Source organism: Danio rerio, chromosome 25, assembly GCF_052040795.2.
Source record: "Danio rerio strain M-AB ecotype USA chromosome 25, GRCz13ab, whole genome shotgun sequence".
Lineage (NCBI taxonomy): Eukaryota > Metazoa > Chordata > Actinopteri > Cypriniformes > Danionidae > Danio > Danio rerio.
The window spans coordinates 37,086,445-37,113,087 of NC_141045.1; the positions used below are offsets into that span (position 1 = coordinate 37,086,445).

General features: G+C 40.9%; 2 protein-coding genes across 7 annotated transcripts in view; one reads left to right on the plus strand and one right to left on the minus strand.

Moving 5' to 3' along the window:
- The window catches only part of klf13 (Kruppel like factor 13), a 35,986-nt gene extending 12,748 nt beyond the window's left edge, over positions 1-23,238 (minus strand). For all 4 annotated transcript variants that reach the window (XM_087311141.1, XM_087311140.1, XM_087311139.1 and 1 more), the window contains 1 exon segment: positions 22,492-23,238. In XM_087311141.1, the coding sequence (XP_087167267.1) occupies positions 22,492-22,942 (451 nt within the window). In that variant the 5' untranslated portion in view covers positions 22,943-23,238.
- Positions 1-26,643, plus strand: part of trpm1b (transient receptor potential cation channel, subfamily M, member 1b) — a gene marked incomplete at its 5' end in the record, with an annotated part of 155,870 nt that overhangs the window by 19,149 nt on the left and 110,078 nt on the right. The window contains 1 exon segment of one of the 3 annotated variants that reach the window (NM_001442422.1): positions 7,662-7,799. 3 annotated transcript variants of the gene reach the window in all.

Genomic DNA, 26,643 nt, shown 5'->3' on the forward strand with positions numbered 1-26,643 from the left:
CAGCGCTTTTAATAGTCGATTTTTATCGATTTAATAGATTCGTTGTTGCAGTCCTAGTATGAGTAAGATTTTTTTTTATTTCCTTTTTTTTTTTTTTTTTTTTTTTTAGGATAACAGTATCTTTCAGTCTTTCAGTCTGACATGTTTAGTGTACCCAAAATACCTCAAATGTTTCCCAAATTAAGATATATTGGGTACAAAGGGGGAAAAAGTTTAGTTTTTTTACCCAGACATTTAAAAAGAAATATATTTTGGAGCAGTAATCTCAATACCGTGATCTTTATATCCAAGGTTATCATAACATCAGAATCCTATACCGGACCATGCACTGAATCCAAAGTCACACACTAGAGCAGCTAAACTGCCTCACAATCTAGATCAGTTCACATTTAAAACAATGGTGATTGACCCATCCCATTCAGATCCAGGTCACGCAAGGGTTTATCTTCTACCTTAGTAAGTATAAGTGGAAAAAATGAGCATTTCACAAGCAAACAGTTAACAAAACTGTTAAACAGAGCATCTACTGCGTGAGAATGAGAGATAATGGATCACTTTCGCTCTTGGATAGGGAAATTTTTACGCACAGACCTCAATTAGTCTATAAATAATTAATTGCATTTGTTAAGCGCAAAGATTAGTTTCAAAACTATTTCTAAATTCAGTTCTAATTTCCAGCAAACGAATAAATGAACAATAATAACCAAGTGTGGTCAAAAACCGGAGTTCTATCCTAAAACACATGATGTTCCCCATATGGTCTAAAACCTGACAGGTGGACAAATCTAAGCTTGTTTTTAATAAAACAAATATAAATATGGATATAATAAATAATACTGCTAATAATAATAACATTATACAAAAGCAAATTGTTATGAATGAACTGAAAAAGCCTCCCGAGATGAAGACATAAAAGCAGTGATTTTTCATATTGATGTAGGCTAGAAAATAATGTTTTGTAATATTTTAATCCTTTATATTTATATCCTATATCTATTCTTATTATATCCTATATATATCCTTAATATTTAAATTTTTTTCATATGTAAAAATATTTGCCTATTGCTCTCTTGTGCGTATTAAGCAGTGTGTAAGCGAGGCGCAACTCTGCGCTGGAGTTTAGACCGGGTTAGTTTTGGTCTAATGAAAAATCTATTTTAGTTTCTCAAAATAGCAACGCGCTAGTGGTCCGCCTCAGAACGCCTTCCTTTTTAGACCAGAACGCCTATGGGCGCACTAATGAGCGCTAATGCATTTGCTATTTAAACAGCGTAGCGCAACGCCTCAACCACTCTTGCGGCAAGCTGAAACTAGCAAACAAGTATTGCGCCACGGCTTGCGCCACATTGCGCCGGGTGTATGATAGGGCCCTAGCGCAGCTAAACTGCCTCACAATCTAGATCAGTTCACATGTAAAACAATGGTGATTGACCCATCCCATTCAGATCCAGGTCCCGCAGGGGTTTACCTTCCGTGGTTGGCTTTTAAATCCTAAAATGAGCAGTCTTCAACCAAACGTGAAAGACCTAATGTGGCACAACTATTTAGAAGCGGCTCATGAGAGCGTGCTAATCCTCTCCTATAGAAGCAAAAGTCTGCAGAAAAAAAAGTTTCTTTTACAATCTCTGAGCTGAGTGAAAAGCCCACACATTAAACCAAGAATGCGCTGCATTAAAAATGAACCATATGTTCCAGCCCAGTAAGCATTGCATCATGCTAATTGGAGAATCATGAGAATACCAGGGGGACATGTATCACTTTGACTGCTCCAAAAGAGGCTTATGGGATTTTCCGACTCATTATTGAGATAACTGATGGACACACAAACACATACTCTGGTTTATGTAGAACTCGCACACATCTCCTAGCAGCCTAGCAAAGTGTTTTGCCTTCCCCTCCCACCTCCACATGTTGCAGAGCCAGACAGCGAGTTTAATTATGCAGGTTGATGGTCTTTACTATAGTACCCTGCCCCAGCTTGTACTCAAACACAACTAGCTGTGAGCCAAAAGCATGGGGATATTATACCCTTCCCCTTCAGGCAATAAAAGTGGGCTCTGACACAAATCTACCCGAAGCCAGATGGGACCGTATATCTCGGTGTGGTTTTCTCGCGGTTTCATGCGAGACGAGCTGATGCAGTACCAACGCCCTTTTTTTTTCCCTTTGTGCACACATGTCAGATACGGCTTGTGTTTTAGTTCCATTTCATTGGTTGTCTTCCCTCACAAACGTGAGAGCAGCTCTACTTATTTTACCAGCTTTTCGACAGCTGTTTTTCCTGCAGCACCACAACAGTCTCGAAACCACCGTTGAATGGTGTATAGGTTATAATGTGTCTGCAGTTTTCATAATTTTTGAAAAGGCAAGGAGCGAGCCAGACGTCTCAGTCATTACTCGGTTAAATTAGACAGAACAGGCAAAGTACACAGAGATCCAGACAGCTTTTAGCTGCTGCCTTTGTTTTGTGGTTTCCCCTTAAGGCCCCAAATGAAAACAAACTTCAAACGAAACCTATACGTGATGCCAAATTTATGTGTGGGACGACAGCTTTGCTGGGGTCCCTTCCCCCCCGCTATAAAAGATTTGAGAAAGCGAGAGAAACAGCAGGCAGAGCAAGTCTAGACTCCCCCAGTCTAAATCTTTGACCTGTCACTCACTTTCAGACAGACCTGCTAACACCATCATACAAAAAAAAATCTACTACGTGATGACAGATGTAGCCATGTCACACGAAAATACAAGAATGTGTGAATGAGCTTTTGTGTCCATGTAGGTTTGCTTGTACGCTTCACACGTTATATCCTCCCACACATGTCCACGTGAAAGTTGCTCGCACAAACACTCACTCCCACTCCCAAGTAAAGCAAATAACATCCTAGCGCTTGCATTGCAGCAAAGAACACATCATCTGATACTCATTTGCCACACACATGTTCAAGCCCATCCAAACGGTACATAAAGCCGCAGTTTAAATCCACCAAGCGTGCCACACCCACAAGAATTAATCTGAGAGGGTCACTGTTGTTTGACCTCGTTTTAAACATCCTGGATCTAGTCATGATTGTGGCGTATAAACAAAAATACACAAGATCTAACATTAGCACTGTAGGAATGGAACAAGAGCGGTAGACGGTTTGAGATTCTGCCTTCAGCGCCTGCAGAAGCCAACCTGTAATTTACAGTCTAATTAATACACGAAAGAGTCTGTGGGAACTCGAGGTTGTAAAGCATGAGTTATGAGTTGGGGATAAAATGGTGAGCAGCTTTGCTGCAAAGACCAAGGCCGTACTTACACTAGGTACAGTTGCCTCGAACCGGGCCAAAGCATGCTTGTCCCCTCTCCTTTCTCCCCCGACTTACACCACAATCGGGCCTGGGCACGCTTACGTCATCGATGCTGCGCTGTTCAGTAGAGAATCACTCTCACTCAGCAGCACAGTGGAGATTTCTCTAGTCATATCATTTCAGTCGGTTTGATATGCAGTGACATGCAGTCAAATATTTCGCAAAACAGTCCTTAGCGATGCGGGGACACGCAGTCAGGTATTTCGCCGAACAGATCCGCCACCTTTGGCGCTAATAATCAATCATAAAGCCCTCATGCTGCAGGAATAAGGAGGTCTGCTGAAGGTGCGCAGCTGTAGTGAAGTGGGGAGTTCTCGTCTTTAATAAGCTATGGCAGTTTGCGTTCACTGAACAGTAAGAATGATTAATAAATCCATATGAAACAGTCCCCTAAAGTCACGTCTCGCTTTCAGTTTCGGGCTTTGGCGCGTTTTGCACTCACACTACAAGCGTACCGCGCCAAAGCCCAAGTGAACCTTGCTCAGGCCCACCTCTTCCAACCGGGCCAGGGCTGGCTAAGTGAACCATGCCTGAGCCCGATTCAGCACGCACACACTTCTCAAACGATCCGGGAAACGGGCCTGGGCACGGTTCGGATAGCGTAGTGTGAGTACGCCCTAAGAATAGCAATAGTATGAATATATCAGAAACTGGGACAAGCCTAAAGGTGTGAATAGTGTAAAAACTGTTATTCCTTGCTCTGTTAAACATCATTTGGGAAATATTTATTTAAAAACAATTCTTAGGAGTACTAATAATTTTGACTTTCAACCGTAATCGTTTGGAATAATCGTGATTACATTTATGACCAAAATAATCGTGATTATGATTTTTTGCCCAAAACGAGCAGCCCTACACTGAAGCTAAGGAGTCAGGTCAGTACCGGGATGGGAGACCACATGGAAAAGCTAAGTTGCTGCCGAAAGTGGTGTTAGTGAGACCAGCAGGGGGCGGTCAACTGGTCTATGTGGGTCCTAATGCCCCAGTATAGTGAAGAGGACTCTATACTGCTAAGTGAACGCCGTCTTTCAGATGAGACGTTAAACTGAGGTCCGGACTAGCTGTGGTCGTTAAAAATCCCAGGATTTCCTGAGAAAAAGAGTAGGGGTTTTTCCCAGCACCCTGGACAAATTTGCCCACTGGCCTCAGTCCATCATGGCCTCATAATTGAATCCATCATTCTGAGTATTTTCCACCAATCAGCCGCTGTGTTGTGTGCGGTCTAGCGCAATTCGGCTGCCGTCAAGTCATCCAAGTGGATCCTAAACACTAGTGGTGGATGAGATTATTCCCAAAAACGTGAAGCACTCTGAGTGTCCAGAAAAGCTCTATATAAATGTAAGGAATTGTGATTATTATTATTATTATTATTATTATTACTATTATTATTATATTATTGTAAAAAGTGACAATACAGTGCGTAGGTGTTTCTCTAATCTTAATTTGTCACACTTTGTGGCAATGTTATGAGTGTTTAAACACACAGACATTACAAAAAAATGTAACCCAAATGGACCAGAACACTAGCATTTATCATAAAAAAAAAACGGTACAAAAGCATCATTAAAAGACATGACTATTCTGAACGATCACATATAAAAAATTCTGCTTGTACTGCGACCATGACAAAGAGGTCAAGCTGGAACCGTTTCCAGGAATATTATTATCACCAATGAGGACACATTTGACGTGGCTCTGAAGTAGGCTTATGTAAAAGGTTGAGTTGTCCTGCGTGTGGCAGTTTCATAACAGATGGAAGTTACTGTGGCTCTGTCCAGTACGTCAAGAACCATAAACCAGTGATAAAATATAGTGATACAAGGACTCAACTCTTATACATCTGCCATGTTCATGCAAATCCCTTTGACACAATGTGTATATAAACAGAACTCTTAATTTTTGTGTAGGCTTGCAACATGGCACTTGTACTAAATTAATATTTTTTTAAAGCCGTTTGCATGTCATGGGCACTGGCATGTCATCATACTGATATGCTACACCCTCTCTGGGTGGTGCAACTGGCTCTGTGTACTCGTGTCTTTTTCACAACAGGGTTGTTAATTGGAGTAGCTTTAGATATGACCTCCATGTTAACGAACACAGTGACCCAGTTACCCTTTTATCCAGTTACATCACAGTTGCTAGTACGGACATCCCATAAAGAAGGCCATGCAACAGTGTTTCCCTTCAGAGGCGATACCATTATGTCAGAGACAGCAGCCTTGCATAACTGTTCCCTTTTGGGGCCACTGGGTCAGCAAATAAACTTATGCTCATCTCTTCCAAGCATGATAACATAACACAAATCATTCATTTCATAGAGGGCCAGAATGAAGAACAAATTCAGACTCTGTAGGAAACCGTAGAAATGGGCCTTTTGAGGTGAACAGTCTATGCCACAGACATCTGATCAGGCCACTATCTGAGCAACACAAGTGCAGACTGAATGTCGATCCAGGAGACTTGGTGTCGCTCACCTGTTCCAACAAGAGCTGCCAGCATCTCTGTGTAAGTGAGATAAAATACCTCTGGTTTTTTCAACCATGAGGCCACTTACGCAGGCAGAGACGTACGTGGGAATGGAGGCAGCCAGACACTATGAAATGGCTTGCAGAGATTGGTACAGACAGTGAGAACCTCCAGTGGGAGGTCTTGGGGTGCTTTCACATCTGTAGTTCGCTTCATTTGGTCCAGACCAAGGGCAATAAATGATACATTGTTGCATCTTCTGCCGTCTTTGGGTCGTTTTCACACTACACTGCTGGCTTTGGTCCGAACCAGTTGAAACGAACCAAAATGCAGTCATCTGACAAAATCCACATCTCTCATTGGCCAGATGTTGTTGAACATATTTCCTAAACTGCTTATTGATTGGTCAGAGTACACGTGTGGGAAAATGCCAGTGAACTCCCGCAGGTAAACAAAACCTTTTACTCTGGAGGGACGACTGCGCTGGCTGATTGTATCCCTGCTTTAGACAAACTATACATTATGAAAATGAAGCGCCGCCGCGGCTGGAAAACAGTGTTTAATGCATCGCTCGTCACTTCAGGAGGAGGCGTGAATTAATTTAGCTAAACTGCGACATGCTCATCTTGCCAAAATATATTCAACGATCCATCAGGTAATGTTTTCCCCCTCTCTCTCTCTGTTGGTAAAGCGCTGTCAACAAATATTTTTCCTCCATATCCCATAATGCACAGCGCATCGGCCTACGGCAGCTGAATTAGTCCGAAACGCGCAGTACTTTTTGCGGTTGGACCTGTTTTAGTACGAATCATATTCTCACCAAAAACGAACCGCTCCAGGGTTCGTTTGAAAGCGTACCAAGACCACCTCTTCAAGCAGGTCTCGGTACGCTTATTCGGTCCACTTTTGGTGAGCACTCGAGTATGATTGCTGCATTCACACCTGCCCAAACGAACTATACCAAAAGGGAAAACGAACTCTAGTGTGATTCAATCGAACTAAAGGCAGGTGTGAAAGCACCCTTAAAATCCTTTTATAAACAAAAGCTTAGTGTATTCTCTAGGCTTGCTCAAGGGCTATACACACTTGATGAACATGCTCTGAAATGAGCTCTTTTAGAAATTAAACCAAGTGCAGATTTTAGTAAGGTCGTTTTGCATTCACTACCTTCCATTCATTTTCCAGACACCAAGGTTTATAGAAGAAACTCTGTGCTATTTGTTCATGTTGACTGGGAGTAATTAAGGTCAGGATGAGGACAGTGGAAACTGATCTTAGATTAGTATAAAAGGCCTATTTGTACCCATAAAGATCTAAAAGGTTATTGTGGATTTGTTCTCATTTTGCAAGATATGTTGACCAAGAATCTGGCAGACAGTGCACATGTGCCTTAAGTTACCTTTTAGCCAGAGGCGAAGCAAAATGCAGATGTAAACTAGACCGAGACATGATGCTTGCAATATCATGAGTATTAGATCCTGATGTTGCAGATGCTGATCTCGATTAGATCAGATGTTCTGAATCAGAGGCACACTGTGTACTAGCCTCTGGTCTACCACTTACTCCGATTTGTTATCTGTGGAAAACCACAAGATGCCTGATCTCCAAAATGCCACCACAAATGCAGTTGCTGCACACTTACCAGCAGGTTGTAATTTATTTCTGGTGGGTCATGCACGAGTCGAATAACTTGAGCCCTAAATGTTAATAGCAAGACTGTTTTGGGATATTGGAGACACAGATCCAAGGTTTACCTAAACAGTCTGCAAGAAAGTTCACAGCTTGTCTTAAGCACATCAAACTTGGCAATTTCTGCCAATAAACTTGCTTCCCCTTTCTGCCAGGACTGAGATGCTTGTTGAGATGACCTCATCACTACCCCATAGGAGCACAGAATTTTGGGAGTGGGTGCAATTCCATCAGCATCCAAATTGGGAGAGAGATCTGGGTCACGCCCTCCGTCCAACGGAGGATGCCAAGAAGTGAGTTCATTGTGACTGCAACACACCATAGAGACCAAAACATTTGGAACTTATGTTATAGTTGTGGGCAATTTAGCAAATTATCATCATATCTGCATTAGACACGCAATCATACTAATCTCGTGAAGGTCTAGTGAGCAGATTGCTGACGGAGCAAAAAAAAAACAAGTTCTAGTGGTTTGACCCAGATCCCAACGTGTGAGTGCAACAAAAGACAAAGTGCAACACACACATGTGTGTGCTAATGGAGGGAGGGGGTGCAGCCACATTGAGACTTGGTGAGTCAAATCAGGCTTTCAGTACACTGTTCGTGCCAGTGACTTGAAGAAATTGAGGATTAAAGCTAATGGATGTGGGTGTAACAGACATTATGGCTACGTCAGGTGCAACGAACAAGACCGGACCAGACTTGTCAGGAGTCACTGTGACAAAAGCAACTGTTTAATTTATTATTCTCTTTTGTCCTAGGTTATTAATGCTTAAAAGTCTTTCCATTGCACATCTCCTCCCAGGGTTTTAATGGTGCTGAGAAATGTGAACAATAGCACTGGCCTTGTGTCTGACGATAGAGCCTTCACCATCAGGCATTTCAATCAAGTTTTCAAAGCCTAGAAGACATAACTCACTCCTCCCAGTCTCCACAGCACATGTGCACACACAGTCTAAGACTCATTCTATTAGGAAGCAGCCACTGCTGCTGCAGATTTATGTGCCCTCCCTTCTGTTTTCCCACCTTGTGAGAAGCGCACTCCACCACATTGCCCTTCTCATCACTTTAGCCTCGGAATGGACCTTCCTGCAGGTCCTGGCCTATCTAGGTCACTTGGATTGTTTTGCAACTCGGCATAATTATTTTCATATTACAGAGGACATTAAGACAGCTGTAGCCATAAGCCCATATGCAGCAACAGGCGAGAACAGGTGGGTGGGGTCACCCGCAACTCTGAAACTCATGTGCAGACAAAGCCTGCTGTATGGCAGCTAAAATTATATTTATATGTTATTTTTTTAGTTTTTAAAGACAAACTGTTTCTTCCAACATTAAATGTTTTCATTGCATAGCATTCCTTAAAATTAGTCTGAAGATTTACCTTGTAGACACTACAGACTGGGGTAATTTAATGTGATACTGCCTGACCATCCCTTCCCCCATGACAGTCCACTGAATGATCCTTTTCATCCCATAGCCACGCCTGGAAGAGCACACAGGCCAAGTTCCTTAAAGGGCCATGAAACCCCCTCGTTTCAGCAGGGTGTTTTCACACCTCTACTTTGGAAAAAGTCAGAAAAGTGGGCGTGTCCAGCTCTGTTTAGGGGGGAGTGTCGGAGGAAGAAAAGTGGGATGGTGTGGGAGTGTCTATTTGGGCACGCGCAAGTTTCAGAGTCAAAATACACACAAACAGGAGAAAGTGATGGTGTTTAACCTACATGGACATCTGTAGTCGAATTATTTGCCAAATTATTAAATGGTGGACTTTAACTGCAATTTGGCTCTTTCATTCAGGGAATTCATTCATGCCCCTCGCCACAAATGAGATATTTGATTCGAGGAACTGCTCTAAGTGTGTATTTTTCATGCAATGTTTGATACCGCACGGCGAATGAGAGAAAAAAACCTCCGCATTTCCCGGAAACTTAGATGCACTCGGCAGGTAGCGTCAGAAAGTCGCGTGTGTTATTCCGGTCACTAAATGCGGTAAAAACCCTACACGAGGTTAAAGTTTGGTTTTGGTGCTAACATGTTTACACTCGGTGCAATAGTTTGTTCGATAGGAACAAACTGAATAAACAAAGAGCACTGGCCGCTCACTTACCAAATCTGTAGAGACAGGACAATCACCAGCAATTAGAGCCGCGTCTTTATTAAGAGAACACTACAAGCGAATCCGGATCTCAGCGTTTGCAGATGAGAACAGCTCTCCGGTAAACAATGTTTCTCCTTAGACACGCAAGTTATTGTTGTCGAGCGTCGCGTACACTGTAATCCACACGTGACTCCAGCTGCGCTCTCACAGAGAGAAAATGAAAACAAAACTTAACTGCAGCAAACTATAAAAGCAACACTTCACGCTTGTTTTGCCAACACAACGTGGTGTGTCTGTCGTCTAAACACTATGACAGTAATGAATATTAATGAAGTTGAACAATAGAGCGCGCTGATTGGTTTGAACCAAGCCTTACTCCTGTATTAATGCATCACACTGTAAGACGTAATAAGACACACTCTGGCACAGACGTCCAGTCTGCACGCTGGAATACACGCTATTATGTCATGACCGTGACGCAGCTTCAAAAATTCGTTTCAAACCGGAAGTACAAATTTGCTTGAAATAACGCAAAAACAACCAATTTACACTTTTTAGTGAAATACAGGTGTCCTAATAGTGTTTTTAGCAGTGTGGGACACATATACGACTGTCAACAGCTCAAAACATGCGTTTTGGTGTTTCGTGACCCTTTAACATATACGGTTTATTAGACAGTAAGGGGTCAAACATATCACTGGCACAAGCTAATGTCAATATAAAAGCCTGGGAGGCTAAACAAGCTTCTCTGTTGCGTGTCAGGACAACTTGTTTCTCCTACAAACTCGCAAACCCAAATGCATGCAAAACCCTTTTGCTGCTGCAGTTACCACATCAGATTGCCAGCAGATGCAGCTGACCAAGTGACCTACATCAATGGAGGGCTTTGACAACGGATCCCACCCTGTACCCACCCCCACACTTCTGCCTTTCCGTACAGTACATCGATGCCCACAAATTGCAGTGTTAGCGCCTCACATGGAGTTCGCGTGAGACCCTAAGCCACCAGCTCATGCTTCAGTAGGCTGAAAATAAAGCTCCACGCTAGCTCCAGATCCCTTCCTTCCTGCACATAGAAATCGACACCTATGCATAGTAAATGTAAGAAAGCAAATGAGCTCAAACTATACAACGCTTCAGCAGTTCTTCACCTTGCACCCTAACGGGTGGGAGGAAAGGACACAGGGCAATTGGGGGATGGTTATGTAGGAACAGACTGGCTTTTATAAGACTCTGCTGAACTTATGTATACTTTTAGTAAGCTTTAGCAGTGTATAAAATGTGCTAATAGGAAGCTGTGGTCTAATTCCAAATCTGGCGAGTTAGCTATGTCTGACTTGCTTAAATTTTTGGTTCATATGGAAGCCAAATTGTAAGCTTCTCCTCATGAAAGAGAAATAAAAGAGCTGTATTCCCGTTCAGGAGAGATGGATGACTGCAAAAGGGCGGTTGAGTGCATGATGAAACACCCTGGGGCTTTAGCACTTCAGCCTATCATATTCGAGTGACAGAGATGCACCAGTGCATGGTTTCTACCTATTACACAGAAGAATTCACCATATCTGAGAAAAAAAAATGCTTGGCGGACAGAAATAGGGCAAACAGATATTGGGAAAATGGTCTGAACACAATGTCCACAGCAAATTTGATGTAGTTTATGATGTATATTAGTTCTTAAATTAAATTGCCATTTTAGATGCTAGTTGTACTAAATAGTAATGGCACAATTACTATTATAGCTAGTATTCTTTTACTTTCAAGAGTTCAAACTTGGCTGATGATTGATTATAAAGCTTGTTTGGCATTCTGTCTCAGGAGAGAGCCCTGAGCTCATAAGATCCTCGAGCCTGGGGCTCCTACCGTTTGCAAGGCCAGAGGGGAGTTTGAGCTCAGATTGATCTCGAGAACTCTCCTGCTGTAGTAGCCAATGTACAGATAGCGATTGCTCTTAAGAGAAAACTACTTACTAGGAGCATGTCTACGGTGCTGATTTGAATTAGTCAATTAAGTTGCATGTTTTGGACGGTGGGAGGAAACCAGGAGGAACCCACGTGAGCACGGGGAGAACGTGTAAACTCCGCACAGAAACGTCAGGTGGCTTGGTAAGGACTAGAACCAGTGACGTTCTTGCTGTGAGGCAACAGAGCTAACCACTGGGCCACTCATCTAGGAAAGTAGGAAAAGGGGTGGAAGGGGGGATTCTTCAAAACAAAGATGGCTGTTATATGGAACTTAGGGTATTTATGTTGGCTTAGGAATTGTCTGACTGGTGAATCCTAAATTGAATATTGTGAGACCTGCTGCAAGCAATCATAAGCAGGTGATTCTCCCGAAATTAGTTTATAAATAAACTTATGTTGTGCTAATCTTCCCTAAAACATATTATAAGTGCACCTATAAAACTTACCACTGCTTATCGCCATCACTAATTAACTAGCATGTGTGTTTCCTGCATGACAAGTAGGTCAGCCATGCCCAGGCACTTCTGGCATCTAACATAGATCCTAGTTGTAATGTGTCAGGCCAGGGGTGTGGAATGGAAAACGGTTTAGTCAGAGAGAGCAGAAACCCTGCAGTGAAGGGATCACCCTCACACTGCGCCCAGCCCCACCCCAGCCAGCCATGGCACTGTGCCACAGGGCAGAAGTGCCCAAGTCCCACCCATCCTCTAAAACCTTCCACCTGAATGACGGCCAGGATGACTGCACAGGATGTAACATCTGTAAATAACCAAGCGCAGAGGAAAGAAAAAAGGCTGACGAGTCGGGTTAATCTTGCATGTATATGCTATTAATGTGGGAGGAGGGTTTTCTAGGAACTTGCTGCTTTAATTCACACTTGAACCAATTGTCTGATCTATTGTTCGAATGAGAACATTAGTCCACTTACACTGCTTTCGCTTACTACTGTGTGCAGTCCTGGGGCTCTTACACAATACAAAGGGGCACATAAGGGTTCACAGGCAAAACAAAAAACCTAACCAGCTGTGAAATATCCAATTATGGGCTTTGTTTGTGTGTACGTTAAAGAGGGGTGCTGCTGGTGATGTGAAGTTAATGGGTACAAGGAACACAAAACCGCAGAACAACCATTTCTGTTGACCCTACCCATAGGCCAGCAGTGGACAGAATGCTGAGCTGGTGATTTAAAGTTAAATATGTTTTAATTTGATCTTGTTACAATTATTTGAGAACTGCAGGTTCATCCGATTGAAAGTAGCCCTTCCTCTCTTTGGCGGTCCAATGTACTTATTAGCATCCTTCCCCCAACAAAGCTGCTTTAGCCGATCTTGCTCATCAATTTGTGGCAAAATCTGTCCTCCTATTCTCTATAGCATCTCGAACCCCGCCTCCTCATACTCGCAGGAGATCAGACAAAGCTGTCTAGTAACCCTAGACCCTCAACCTGCTGTGTTCCCCTCCTCTTCAGCAAGCCACTCAGCACAATGAGCAATTTATGTACCGCATCTTCTACATCCCACCTCTCGTGCTTGCCATCTCAATACGGTAAAGGATCACAAAAACCTCTGAGGTCTTGGAGGTGATCTCTTTTAATCTCCCTTGCACAGCACATCATGCAACAGTGTGATCTGAGGCGTGCTATCAATATTCAAGACTCTCTCAAGTACTTAGTGGCTTGGTGTGGTAACACTTCCCTGGAGATATTCCCATGAGTAAAAGGACTAGCGTTACAGGTACAGAGTATCCCAATCAGGATAATGAGCCTAGGAATGGGGTCCAGATGACGTTATGGAGTTGTACAGGGAGCAGATTAGATTATAGGGTGAGGGAGATTAACTCCGAACACCGGGGTCACATGTACTCATTTCGATCACGAGGGCCTATTATGGGTTTAGCATTGAAAGAAATTGGTGAACCTAATGAATTTTTTTTTACTATGTGCTTGCATCAAAATATAAGTACAATGCACTTAATGTGCTCATAATAACACTTCTGGTGCTATTGAGAGTACAGGAATGGTTTTGTGATATGGGTAAGTTTAAGGGTGGGTTAAAGCCTGGTTTATACTTCTGCGTCAAGTGAACGTCGTAACCCACGCAGCAAGCAACGCGCGTGGCTGTGCATTTATACTTCTGCGCGCTGTCTCTGTTGGTCTGCATTAACACTTCCGAAACGCTAGTTGGAAGTAAGGTGTAAATGTTCCTCTGTGTCGAGTTTCTTCGCTGCTGTTTTGCTTTTCCTGAACACTTCCTGGATGTACAAGTGGCTCAAACTCGCTCATTTTGAGTCAGGAACCGGCGGAGGTGCAACAACTTTAACTATGAGGTAAACACAAAACAATACTTTTCATCTGGAGCTCCTTTACAGGACTCCACACTTGTAAACAATCGCTCCATTGGGCTAGCGCCGCTCGCGTGGCTCTCGCTCCCGCCCAGACTCGTCAGCGCTACCAAGCCGACCAATCACAGAGCTTGCGCTACGCGTCGTTGCGACGTGTAGTTACATTTTTTGAGAGGTGCACATCAGTGACGCCGACGGCCACGGCGAAGGGCTATGCGTCAGCGCCGTAGCATACGCCGGCGTTTGACGCAGAAGTATAAATCAGCCTTAAGGGATGTCAACGGTGTAATGTTATAACAAGAATGTATTACAGATGTAAATGCATGCAGGTATTTAATCAAGCACACATACAATGTAAACCATTTATTTACACAATAAATACATTGTAAAGAATGATTAATTTCATTCAAACTTCTGAATTGAGTGATTGGCGTGATCCACGGCACCTGCCTTGCGTGTAGCTGTGCATTTATACTTCTGTTCGCTGTTTAAGTTGCTTTCCGATAACACTTCCAAAATGCTAGCTTGCAGTAGGTTTTTATGTTCCTCTGTGTCGAGTTTCTTCATGGGTGTGAAGAACACAACAAGTAGCTAAAACTCGCTCATTTCAAGGCGGGAACTGGCGGACCTGCAACAACTTCAATCAATCATGTGATAAACAAAAAAAAAAGTTTCCATCTCGCTCCTTCACGGGACTCCACACTTTTTAACACTCGCTCCATTGGGCTCGCGGCTCTCAGCAACGCCCACGCTCCTCACTGCTACCAAGCCGATCAATCTGAGCTTGCGTTACGGGTCATTGCGACATGTAGTAACATTGTTTTAGAGAGGTGCACATAAGGGTTGGCCACATGACGCCATTTACACGGTGCTTCAGCTTCAACGCTTCCCATTCACTTTGAATGGGTGACGTCAGCCGTTGCCGATCTGCATTGTGAATCCGTTGGCACTGCTTCAAAGGTGTTTCTGGCTGCAGAAGTTGAGACTTGCTCAACTTTAAGCGCCCACGGAAGCGTCAGCCAATTAGATTGCCGTATGCAAATACACCAGCTCAGACAGCGGCCTATTGCTGACTGATTTTACTGGCTGATGTGATCGTCATAGCAGCGTCAGCCCCAACTTCAGACACGCCCTCTGTCAAGCGTTAACGCTGAAGCCCCGTGTGAATGGGGTGTCAAGGCTGTGCCAAACCTTACACGTGCACTTGACACAGAAGTATAAACCAGTTTAAAGACCCTTAATATAAAGTGGGAATTGTTTTAAATTTAGCATTGACTCAAAGTGTCAGATGAGAAGGCTAAAAAGAATGGCTAAAGGCAGTCCTTAAAGATTTAAACTGTATTATTTGGGAAAGTGTGTTCATTGAATGCAAAGTAGTTGAAGGAAAATTCAGGGTGCAATTTGAAATCAATGCACAGGATCTTGGGGAGTAATTGATTTTCAATAGAGTGAACAGAACAATATGGACCTTATCCTAATTCTTTAACATCAGAAAAAAACTTGTGCTAATTGTGCCGTTGAACTCATTACGAGGTTTTCAAGTCTGTTTGAAATAAAACATTTTAACACAGGTGAACAATCTGTGCAATTTACACTTAAATGTTTCGGTAGTGTTTAATCAAAAAGTATGACCAATTGCTTCCATGTTTAGAGTTGCGAACCTTCTCTGTTGATGTCAGTTTTATGGTTTCAACCACTATGTTTTCACCACGACCCTCTTGCAGTTAGTTTGCTATCAAAAAATGAAGAACCCCCCGCCCCCTACTCAATATTCCATTTCAGTTGAAAGTGCATCAACATACCGGGAAAAAAAAAGTCCTGGCAACTTCGGGTTCTCACAAACTTTAAACCCTTTACATTTTGCACCAATTTACTACATTTTATTATAATCTTGTCTTTTTTTAATATAATGAAAGATGGCTGAGATTAAATTGAGGATATCAACAATATTGACCAATGCAAATGAGGTTAAGTTAAAACCCAATTAAACTTTAATTGCTGAATGGATAACATTGACTTGCTGAATCTAGTGTGGAATCAAATACTACAAATCTAGCAATACTACAGCGGTTTCACTTTGAGCCATAACTCTGCAGGTCAGGTAGTGCATGCAAAACACTTTCAGAGGAACTACACTTATGCGAAAAGTCACATGCCCTGAAAGGACATCATGTCCCAGCCAAAGTACGTCAGAGGCCTGGCCTTAGTAGTCACTGCATGCCATGTCACTTCCTCTCTCTGAACTGAAACTTGCAGGTTTAATCATAATCCTTTTTATTTTTTTGCTGCCTGATGGGCCCCACACCCACTTCATCTGCATGCAAGCCTACCACAGCTTCCTTTTCTCGTTGAAAGTCAACTGCGATCTAATAAAGTAAAAAAGAATGCTATAAATTGTCATATCATGCACCATTACAACTCATGCAAGCCGAGCATCTCTCTGAATCTGTCCATCTGTGTTTATAAAGATGATTAATGGACCCTTCCTTATCCAACCACATGCTGGTTGGAATCTTTCCCTTTCTTTCTACCCTCTCCAACTTGACTGTGTGTCCTCCTATTTTGCCTTGAGACTATGCATAGCCATAAAACATCTGTCAAATATTATGCTTAACGCTCTCCTGGGCCAAGATCTAATCTTAACTTGACTACAAACCCTAACAAAGTGGAGATTAAAGTTCAGACAAGTGACTACAGTCAGAATAAACTAAAAGTGTCCTCTCGAAAGGTCACACGAGGGTTGTTTTACCAGACTTATCTCAGAGAGGGACACTCTGTAACCACAGGTTACCACAGAATTACTGAGGGCTAGGACTTACAATTGATAGTCTTTCTTTAAAAAGAAAACAACCTACAAATAGATCCAGATTCTAAAATGGTTGGCTTGGCAAACGTATGTGGTTTAAGAAAGTTAGCGAGATTGTAAGAGCAATTTCGATCTGCAAACAAATGCTTTACAAAGTCTTGTGAGCTACTAACAAATACTTGGGAAGATAAAGAAGTGAACGAGTTTGTGCTGATAGTTATCTCTACTGATTCAATATTGTGTAGTCTTCAGAAATGCAAAGTTCCTTCCATCTAAGAGCATCGCTGTTTTTACTGCAGTGCATATCAAAGCATAAAGCAGCATTTCTGTGCTGTTTGATCATGACATCTGCTCCAGCTCTATCATAAAACACCTTCTTCCAGCAAGCTTGCACTTGTGATGGTTTGGTCCCTCCTCCTCCTCCTTTCCCCTAGAACTACTCATTCAACCAAAAGGCAGAAGTACCAGTGGTGTAGTCCTAAAAAAAAAAGGTGTACTATTACCCACCCAACCCAAAATTTTTAAGTAGGCAAAGACACGACCAGTCGATGTTTTTTTGATTCGCTAGCAATATATATTTATTCAAAATTTGAATTATCCATTTAAAAAGGAAAAATATTGCAACAAATTTGTTCATTTTAAAGCGAGATGCTAATGGTCTAATCCAACACAGGCTTATTCTGAAAACGTAGTCAAGTGGATGTTTCTGGAGACCGCAAATTATGTAGCCGAATTTAGTTATGGCTGCATTTAATTTAAGCGAATGCTACAGGGCAGTATGACGCCGTTCCTTTTGGTGCTTACCAGCTGACCGTTCACCTCCGTGTGGACACTTGTCCCGTTAGCTCGTCATGTACGTCTGCTTGTACAAGGTTCAAGTCCGGGGAAGAGCTGTTCCACAAATCAGATAAGACAAAACCAGAATCCAAAAAATAAAATGAACAGGGTGAGAATGTGATAAACTGCGAAAACGTGGTAAAAATTAGACCAGGATTTTGTTTTTCTGGACTGCTTTTGTAAAAAACGTTGGTTGCGTTTGGGGAAGTGGGTAGGCGGGTCAATCGATAAAATTGGTTGGGTTTAGGGAAGGAGGAGGATGGGTCAGTCAATTGGTCGGTCGTCCAGTCATTCAGTCAATCAGACGGACAGTCGGTCGACAGCAGCTTTTGGTGGGTTTATGTGAGAACATCGGGTGTGAACGGCACTCACGAGAGAAATTTAAGATATGAAAGAGCGCACACAGCGGCCTCTCGTGAAAACCGAAATCGCGACACTCTGATCTACGATCCTGTGTCGCGGTGTGTTAAGGGAGAATCGCGACACACCCCGTCACTTCCAATAATGTCACGCCTGCCTGCAAAAGTTGAGCTAGTTGAAGAAGAACATGAGGAAACATTTTTTTGCACTCGACATTACGAGCACTGCTCCGTTTAAGCCCTCGCAATATGCATTTAGCCGGGAGAGTCAGGAATATCAAAAACGAAACCAACTTAACCCCGCTTGACAACTGACAGCGGCAGAAACATTGCCAATGCTGTCGAACGATGCTTTGCTCACACTGTTAATGTGGCTGTGCAGAGAGGGATGTGCGTTCACCAGATGTCCTGACTCCTCGGCAGAGTAAGGAAAGTTGTCACGTTTTTTTCACTGCAATGTTGACATGATGGGGTTTCTAAAGCAGAATTTTCTACTCCCTTAAATCCAACGAGTTTGGTTTTGTTAAGAGAAATAAGTTGTTTATTTGTTTAATGTTTACTTGATTTGTGGTTTGCAGCATAGGCATTAAGCCTCAGTTACCTCGGTGTGAAACAGCAGCCATTTAATTTACTTTTTCAATGTAAGAGAACTTGATTGAAAGAATTTTTAACATGCTTGAATCATCTCCACAATGGAGTTTAGTTCTGTTTGGTTTTTCAACAGTATTTTGTTACAAAGAAAACAGAAGTGATATAGCTTTGGCTATTTATTTATTTTATATATGGCTATTTTTATTGTTGATAATTTGCACAGTTAATAATGTTCTTTGATGTTCAGTTTATAAAGATTTTTCAAATGTTATTTAATAAAAAATAATGTTTTAAAAATCTTTTTTTTCCCAGCCCCTACGAAAAAAAAAAATCATGATACAAACCGAATCGTGGGTCAAAAATCGTGATACGAACCGAATTGTGGGTTTGGTGTATCGTTACAGCCCTAGTAGTCGTAATACCCAAACAGCTCGTGGAAAAAAACTTGTAGCCCCGACTACACCACTAACAAGTACATAGCAAAGGCTTTTGCAAAAAATAATACATTTTGCTCCCAAGGTGGCATGAGGGAAGAATGCAAACAAAGAGCCACATCAAGACCGGTTGCATATTTCAGGAATTACTAATCATTTTTATGAAAGCAGCTCGACTAGTGTTACTGCATCTGTGCACATGCAGGAAAGCCCATTTGTTTTATTATGACAGCATAGGTGACAATGGCTTTCTAAGCTTAATGTAACTCTATGCCCAAATCCTGCTGAAAAATTACCTAAAGCAGGGTTCAAACCAGAACCAGCAGGGAATTCTGGGCGTTTGCTGAAGTCAAATGAGGTCTTCGGTACTCTTGGCTCCACAAGTTTGTTTTTATAACTCTGTGTTCCCTCTCCCATTTAAAAGCCGTGTGTTGCTGGGAGAAAGATCCATGCTCTCTTTGCTCAATTGGTAGAGACTTGTGGAAAATCTGCTGAGTGCCTAGGAAAGGCACCCAGAACTGAGCAGGTTGGCTGAGCCTGAGTTGCTGAACTCAAATGACCCACATTCTCTGATTACCAAAACAAATGAGATGGAACATTCATTGTTTAACTGAATCATGGTCCAATCGCAGACCGGTGACTATACAGTGAAACCCAATCCAAAGTCTGCAACTTTTGGAGAATAACCCAAATGAAAGACAGGAAGTGAGGAAGGTTTTAAAGGTACACTATAAACAAACAGTCAATTGTGCTGTTATCAGCTCTAAATGACTTACTTTGACATGTCAACACACAAGTAGACACGCAAGCACTGTGCTGGAGCTTTGCAGAACAATATGTGTGAATGCAGGGTGGTAGTGTGTACTGACATAAACATGTCATTACATATACACTCTAAAACACCAAACCTATTATTAAGCAAAGTAAAAGCTATAAGAAACAGCAACCGTGCAGACGACACACCCACCTACAGTACATCAAAGCCAAGTTTCATATCATAAACAAGACTTTTATATTGGAAATCTGGTCAAGCATTGCTACAGATGCATTGTTTTCTTGTTAGATTAACTATTTGTGGATAATCCTGCCTATTCTTAGTGGCAATAAATGCTAATAGGCATCTAAGACGAGGTGTGCTAATGATATTTTGGTAGTACCAGGACAGGCTACTTTTTTTTTTTTTTTTTTGTTATTTCAAACCATTTCAATGTGTTCAAGTCATCGTGCAATAAACATTTACTGCTTCTCAAACTATTTCATAACAGTAACAAGAGGGAATTCAGTCATATTTTAATGTTAAAACAGCTATCATAACATTGTTTATTAATATGTGGCTCTTTGGATTCTCGGAAGCTATAGAAATCAAAAATTTAAAACAGAAAATAAGTTGGGACCATTGCTTTTGTTTACAGTTATAAAAATGGTCTGGTAATTGTGGGCAGGCAGATCACAGTAAGTGATGAGGCACTACGGTAGTTTAGTTTTTAATTGTTATAATGGAGTATTTAAATTGTTCATATAGTGTAGTTTTGTTTTTTTTTTGTTTTGTTTTTTTGTGGCTGTGCTTTAATAGGGTATTTGCTGAGCTAGCGCTGTTCCCATGCTGACACACTTCCGGTGACCTGTTATTGTGAACTTTTTTTCCATTTTATACGGTTCCATATACCGCATCGATGTTGTAATGTCAATAAAATACATTCAGTTCAATAAACTTAAGCATTTATTTAGTTGCTCAAGCGTAAAACGAGACAAAAAGCTGTTTACTCGCACGCGCCCTTCTGAATCGGCAGGCTAACGCAGAAGTTCCATTGAATATACTGTGGTAAAATAAATGCTCATATTATAAAGATATGTCGGCGTTAATGTAATTTAATGCAGTGCTTCTTGTACAATCTGAGGCCCACTTTAAATCGGATATCACTCAGCTAGTGGAGATCGCTGATTTTTAAAGAAAACAGACCTTAAACGCACCTGATTTTGCATTGGCATTCAATTCGCCAGAAGCGCTTTACCCAGGTTACTGGCAAATTAAAAGTCCTATAAGCATGCTTCGCCATATACCCCATAGAACAGTGTTAAGCAGTTCAGTTTGCATCATTAAACCCCAAAAAACAGCTTAATTATACAGTAATGCCATCTTGGGATCAATTAATGGATGAGCAGAATTACAAGATCAATCGGTTGCGCAAAAACAACTATAGGTGTGTTTAAAATGGCAATAGGCACTACAATAGATACATTTCCTCTCAGTATTCAGATAATAGCAGGCTAACCTAAACTTGCACATCTGATAAAACTAACAGAGATACCGAAGTGTGTCAAAATCTAGCCATCACACAATGGCTGACAGAAACTCTTGATAGGAAAACATTTGCACTCTGTTTCTAAACAGTCACCATTTCAAGTAAACCAGGGTGTATTTCGGGTAACCCTGACGCAATTTACACATCTCTGCGGTTATTTCTTATCTGAGGCCCACAACGCCTTTGGTGTCAAGTGTTTCGATTAATTGAGAATTTCCTGTCAGAAGGCCAATCTTTTGTCTGAGATGAGAACATTAATAATAATAATAATAATAATAATAAGGCGGGAATACGCGTAATGGCGCGTGAAAGTGCAGTAAAGAACGTGTAATTGGGGTTTCTTAAAGCGTTTTCCATACCAACCGTCAATTTATAAGTGCTGAGGGCGTGTTCAGCGCTCGACTGGTCGAGTCTGTTGCTGGCCAGATCAGCTGGCAGTCTGTCTGACGGGGGTGTGGCACATCACAACAAAGAGCTTAACAGTCAAACAAGCAACCGCAGAAGTCTCACCAACCCCCATCTTTTATTCATCTTTCATTTTTAAAACCCTCTCGCATATTTCTAACGGACCAGCGCAAAGAAAATAATCGAATTACACGCGAATGCGCGACTTTTGGACCTAGTGCTGCCTACACGCGAAGTCCTGCCAGTGACTTCGCAAACCAGCACCAAGAGTATAGCCTGCAAGACTTTAATGAGCGATTACATCATGATGTGGCTTTTTTGGGGGTATAATTCAAATGCGATGTGATTTTATTATGAATGCATGCATGCATTTATGGATAGTCACGCGTAATACGTGCGCACATTTGTAAGCTGTTCACTCTTAAAGTTAGTTTTATTGCAGCTACTGATGCCAGTGTTCTTTATTAAAAGCAATGTCGCTTTATTTTGTTGTTTATTGCTGTTTTATTGTGTGCATTTAACAATGCCAAATAAATAAAAGTGCTTGGTTTATTGGGTTTATGAGTGTCGAGTTGGCTCATATAGGCGAGGCGCTGGGGGGGGAGAAGAACTGTTGCTGTTTACCATATTGCTTCCTCGCAGTGGGCGTGACACCGTATTTACCATATGTACGATGCCTCGAATAACATTTTACAGCCTCAAAACGACTAGTTTAAAGTCATTGCGTGTATTATTGAGGACAGCGCCGTGCAACAACAGTTGTCCCGTCAAGTCAAAGCTGAGCGGAACACAATGTGCCCGACGCAATGTTTACACACTGACTGGATCTGCAAGCAGGAATGGAAACTGACCTGTGTGCGTCCTTAGGTGGGCTTTGAGATGGGACGATTTGCCATAAACTTTTTCACAACCTGAATAGTGGCATTTGTGCTTTTTCTGAGGGGCGTCGTGCTCAACTCGACCCCTAAATCGCTTGCCCCTTTGTTTAAGAGCAGAGTCGCCGGGGATGGCGGTAGGTGTGGCAGAGTTCCCATCATCCCCGCTCGGGGTTGCAGTTGGCGGCGTGCTCTCCTCCTTTATTTTTGCCTGCTCGGCAAAACTGGCGGGCGTCTGCTGATTAAAATCCGCCAGAATTCTCGCCACCACAAATAAAGAGGAGTTGTCTTTCAAAGGCTCCTTGGCTTCTTCTCCGTTCCTCTGTGCAGCCGCAGTTTCGGGCTTGGTTTCTCTATTCCCCTTTGGACCGTGGACAATTGCCTGGCTGGACATTGACACAAGGCACTCTGCTGCGAAGTGATCCATTCTGTTGAGGAGTCCGAGCTGTTTATGACATTCAAAGCCAGTGACAGTGAACTCCAGTAGATCCCTTTGTGTGATGCTGAATCGGCAGCTCTCTCATAGGCAAACTCACTTTGCACGGTCTTACCGGCTTTTCAGCAACACTGACATCCTGCGTGGCAATCATGCGAGGGAGCTCCTTCTCTTCGTTTCCTCTCTAGAGATACGTCTCCGGGGATGAGAGCTCTGAAAACTTGTCTTGATTGAGTATCAGAACTCCCATCGTGGCTGTAGTCCGCACAACGTTAAAGTGACAGTATGCCGTGCGCCGATTAGCGCTGATTGTATCCATGCTGGGGGCGTGTCAGCCGGTAGCGTTCGGAAACGTCACCGGGTGCTGCGCGCTCTGATTGGATGGTGGCGGGTCCTGGAGTGCGCTACCTTACGTGCCCCCACCAAACTTTTGCAAAGTATAAAGGGAACTTCAGCCAGAAGCTGCAGGCAGGATTCTGCCTCCGTGTCCTATAGGATGGAGATGCTTTATATTTGTAAAGCCAGATATTTAGATATTTAGATGTAGGTCTAGACATGTCATGTGAGTATAGTAATGAAATGAGACCCTGGATCATGTGCAAATACACTCGAGGGTAATATTTTTGATGCATTTCGTGAAAGCTGAATAAATAATATTTCCATTGATGTGTAGGCCTACTTTCTTAGGATACAATAACATCTGTAATAATAATAATAATAATAATAAGACAAAATCTGAAATTTGAGGGTTCAAAAAATCTAAATAATGAGAATCTACTTTTATAGTTGTCTAAATTAAATTAAGTCTTGATTTAAGATGTGTTGTTGTTATTATATATATATATATATATATATATATATATATATATATATATATATATATATATATATATATATATATATATATATTATTGTTATTATATATTTATTATTATTATTATTATTATTATTATATATTACTACATAATGCATATGTAGTACACACATCGATAAAAACAAACTTTACCAAACTGTTTTTTCTCCTTGTGTGTGTAGTTTGTATCTCCTACATATATATTTTGTATTGAAATATAAACAAACGCTTTCAAAATGTTTGCATGTGTGTATTTATATATACATAATAAATAAATATAAACACATGCATATTATATGTCCAAAGCAAACTTTTTATTTTGAATAAAAATCACAATTAATTTTTGCCTAGCACTAATTATGTTAATTAAATGTGCAAAATTTATTCAGATTTGAAATTAATTTAAGTAAACGATACAATATTCCTAAAGTATCAATATGCCAAAAATTTTGATGCAACATAATTTGTATATTATTTAATTTTTTGTATTTTAGTAGATGTATTTTGAGAAACCTTTGTTTACCAAACAAGTGGTTCTAATTGTATATGTAAACAAATGGTATTGGAAACAAGTGGTTCTAATTGTATATGCATTGTAACTCTTGAACAAAAGTTGTTTTTAGTTCCTATACATTTTTAGTTCATATACTCTAAAAAAAGTTTCTTCAAGTCTTTAGTTCCTTTGTTTTAAGCTATTGTAATCTAAAAAAAGTTCCTATATATTTAGTTCCTATACCATTTTAGTTCCTATACTCTTAAAAAAGTTCCTATATGCTTTTAGCTCCAATACGTTTTTAGTTCATATACTCTAAAAAAGTTCCTATAGGCTATATTTAGTCCCTATACATTTTTAGCTCCTATACTCAGTTCCTGTATTTAGTTCCTGTTTTTAGTCCATATACTCTAAAAAGAAAAGTTCCTATATGTTTTGTTCCTATGTGTTTAGTTTATATACTCTAAAAAAGATCCTATATATTTTTAGTTTCTATACTTTTAAAAAGTTCCTGTTTTAAGTTCCTTTACTCTAAAAAGAAGTTTCTTTATGATTTTAGTTCCTATATTTTTTAGTTCCTATATGTTTTAAGTTAATATATTCTAAAAAAAAAGAGAGTTCCTATGTTTGTTCTTATGTTTTAAGTTCATATTCTCTTAAAAAAAAAAAAAGATCCTACATGTTTTTAGTTCCTATCCTCTTAAAGTTCCTATGTTTCTAGTTCATGAACTCTAAAAAGCTGGTTGATTTAGTCCAACAGGAAGAATGAATAGGAACAATAATTTATCTACTTTATAATTGCACTTTATATGTACTATAGGATTTTCTCAGTGAAGCAAGACTTAGTTTATCCATGTCTCATTTAATCTCATAACAACCCAGAATTCACTCTTATTCGCCTGCTTTTACACAAGTGGCAGTCCTTCAGAGGAGAAAAATCAACACAAATGATCTACTGGATGACAAAGCAGTGGTTTCTGCTGAACTCCCCCCTCACTTAAGCTGCCGCAGTAGCCTCCATATACAATGGAAACAATATGGAAAACTGTAAAATATTTATACAGTTGGCTCCAGACGCTTCAAGGGCCTGAAAGAAATGACATTTCAAAATAACTCTCAGACAGAGAATGGAGGATCCCAGACTGGAAAGTGCATTTCACAAGCAGACTGAGGGAGAAAACTGAGATCAGAATTTCAGAAGTTGCTTAATCTTCTTTTTTTTTTTTTTAATATGAAAGCAGAAGAGGAGAAAAGAAAGCTCCTGAACTCTAACGATGCTCTGTCCTCTTGTGGGAAAGCACGTCTTCTCTTTCAGTCCCGTTCACAATAGGCTTCTCCGGAAAGTTCCAAGTGTTCATTGAGGGCAAGGCTGCATGGCATTCAGAGAGCCATCTGGTTGTATTACTTTACATATTCTTTCAGCGCCACAAGAACTGAGTGTTCTTGCATTTCATGCATGTTTCTAAAGCAAATCCAGCGCAGCATATCGGTCCAGTTTCACATGGCTGCCCTAGACTTGGAATAGAAAGAAAAGTATGCTGTACTATAATTTAAAAATGCTATTTAACATATGTTATAGATATGTTATAAATGTTAATGTCATTTTGTTAGATTAGTTCCTATATTGGCTTTGTTACTCATTACTAATATAATGTATATGGACAAATACATCATCGTGAAGCATCTTAAAAAAAAATCAATATAAATTTAAAAGAGATTTGTGAGGGGTGTATTAATTTATAGTGAGCAGTGTGCGTGCGTGCGTGCGTGCGTGTGTTTTCCTAAATTTTCCTGAGACAAGAATGTGTTATTGAATAGTTTTAGGATAGATAAATGGATAAATAGATACTGTAGATAGATAGACAGGATTGATATTGTAGATTGATAGATGGATGATAAATGGATGGATGGATGGGTGGATACTGTAGATAGATGGGTGGATAGTTGGATGGATAGATTGATGGATACTGTAGATAGAAACTGTATATAGATGGATGGATATTGTAGGTGGATGGATGGGTGAGTGATGAATAGATGGATGATAGATGAATGGATATTGTAGATAGATGCTGTAGATAGACAGATTGATATTGTAGATTGATTGATGGAGGGATGGATTGAGTGGATACTGTGGATAGATGGACATAGATGGATAGTGATGGAGGGGTGGATACTTTAGATACAAACTGTAGATAGATGAATGGATATTGTGGATGGATGGATGGATAGAAAAATGGATGATGGATAGATGGATGGAATAATGGATATTATGGATGGATGGGTGGGGTGATGAATAGATGGATGATAGATGAATGGATATTGTAGATAGATACTGTACAGTAGATA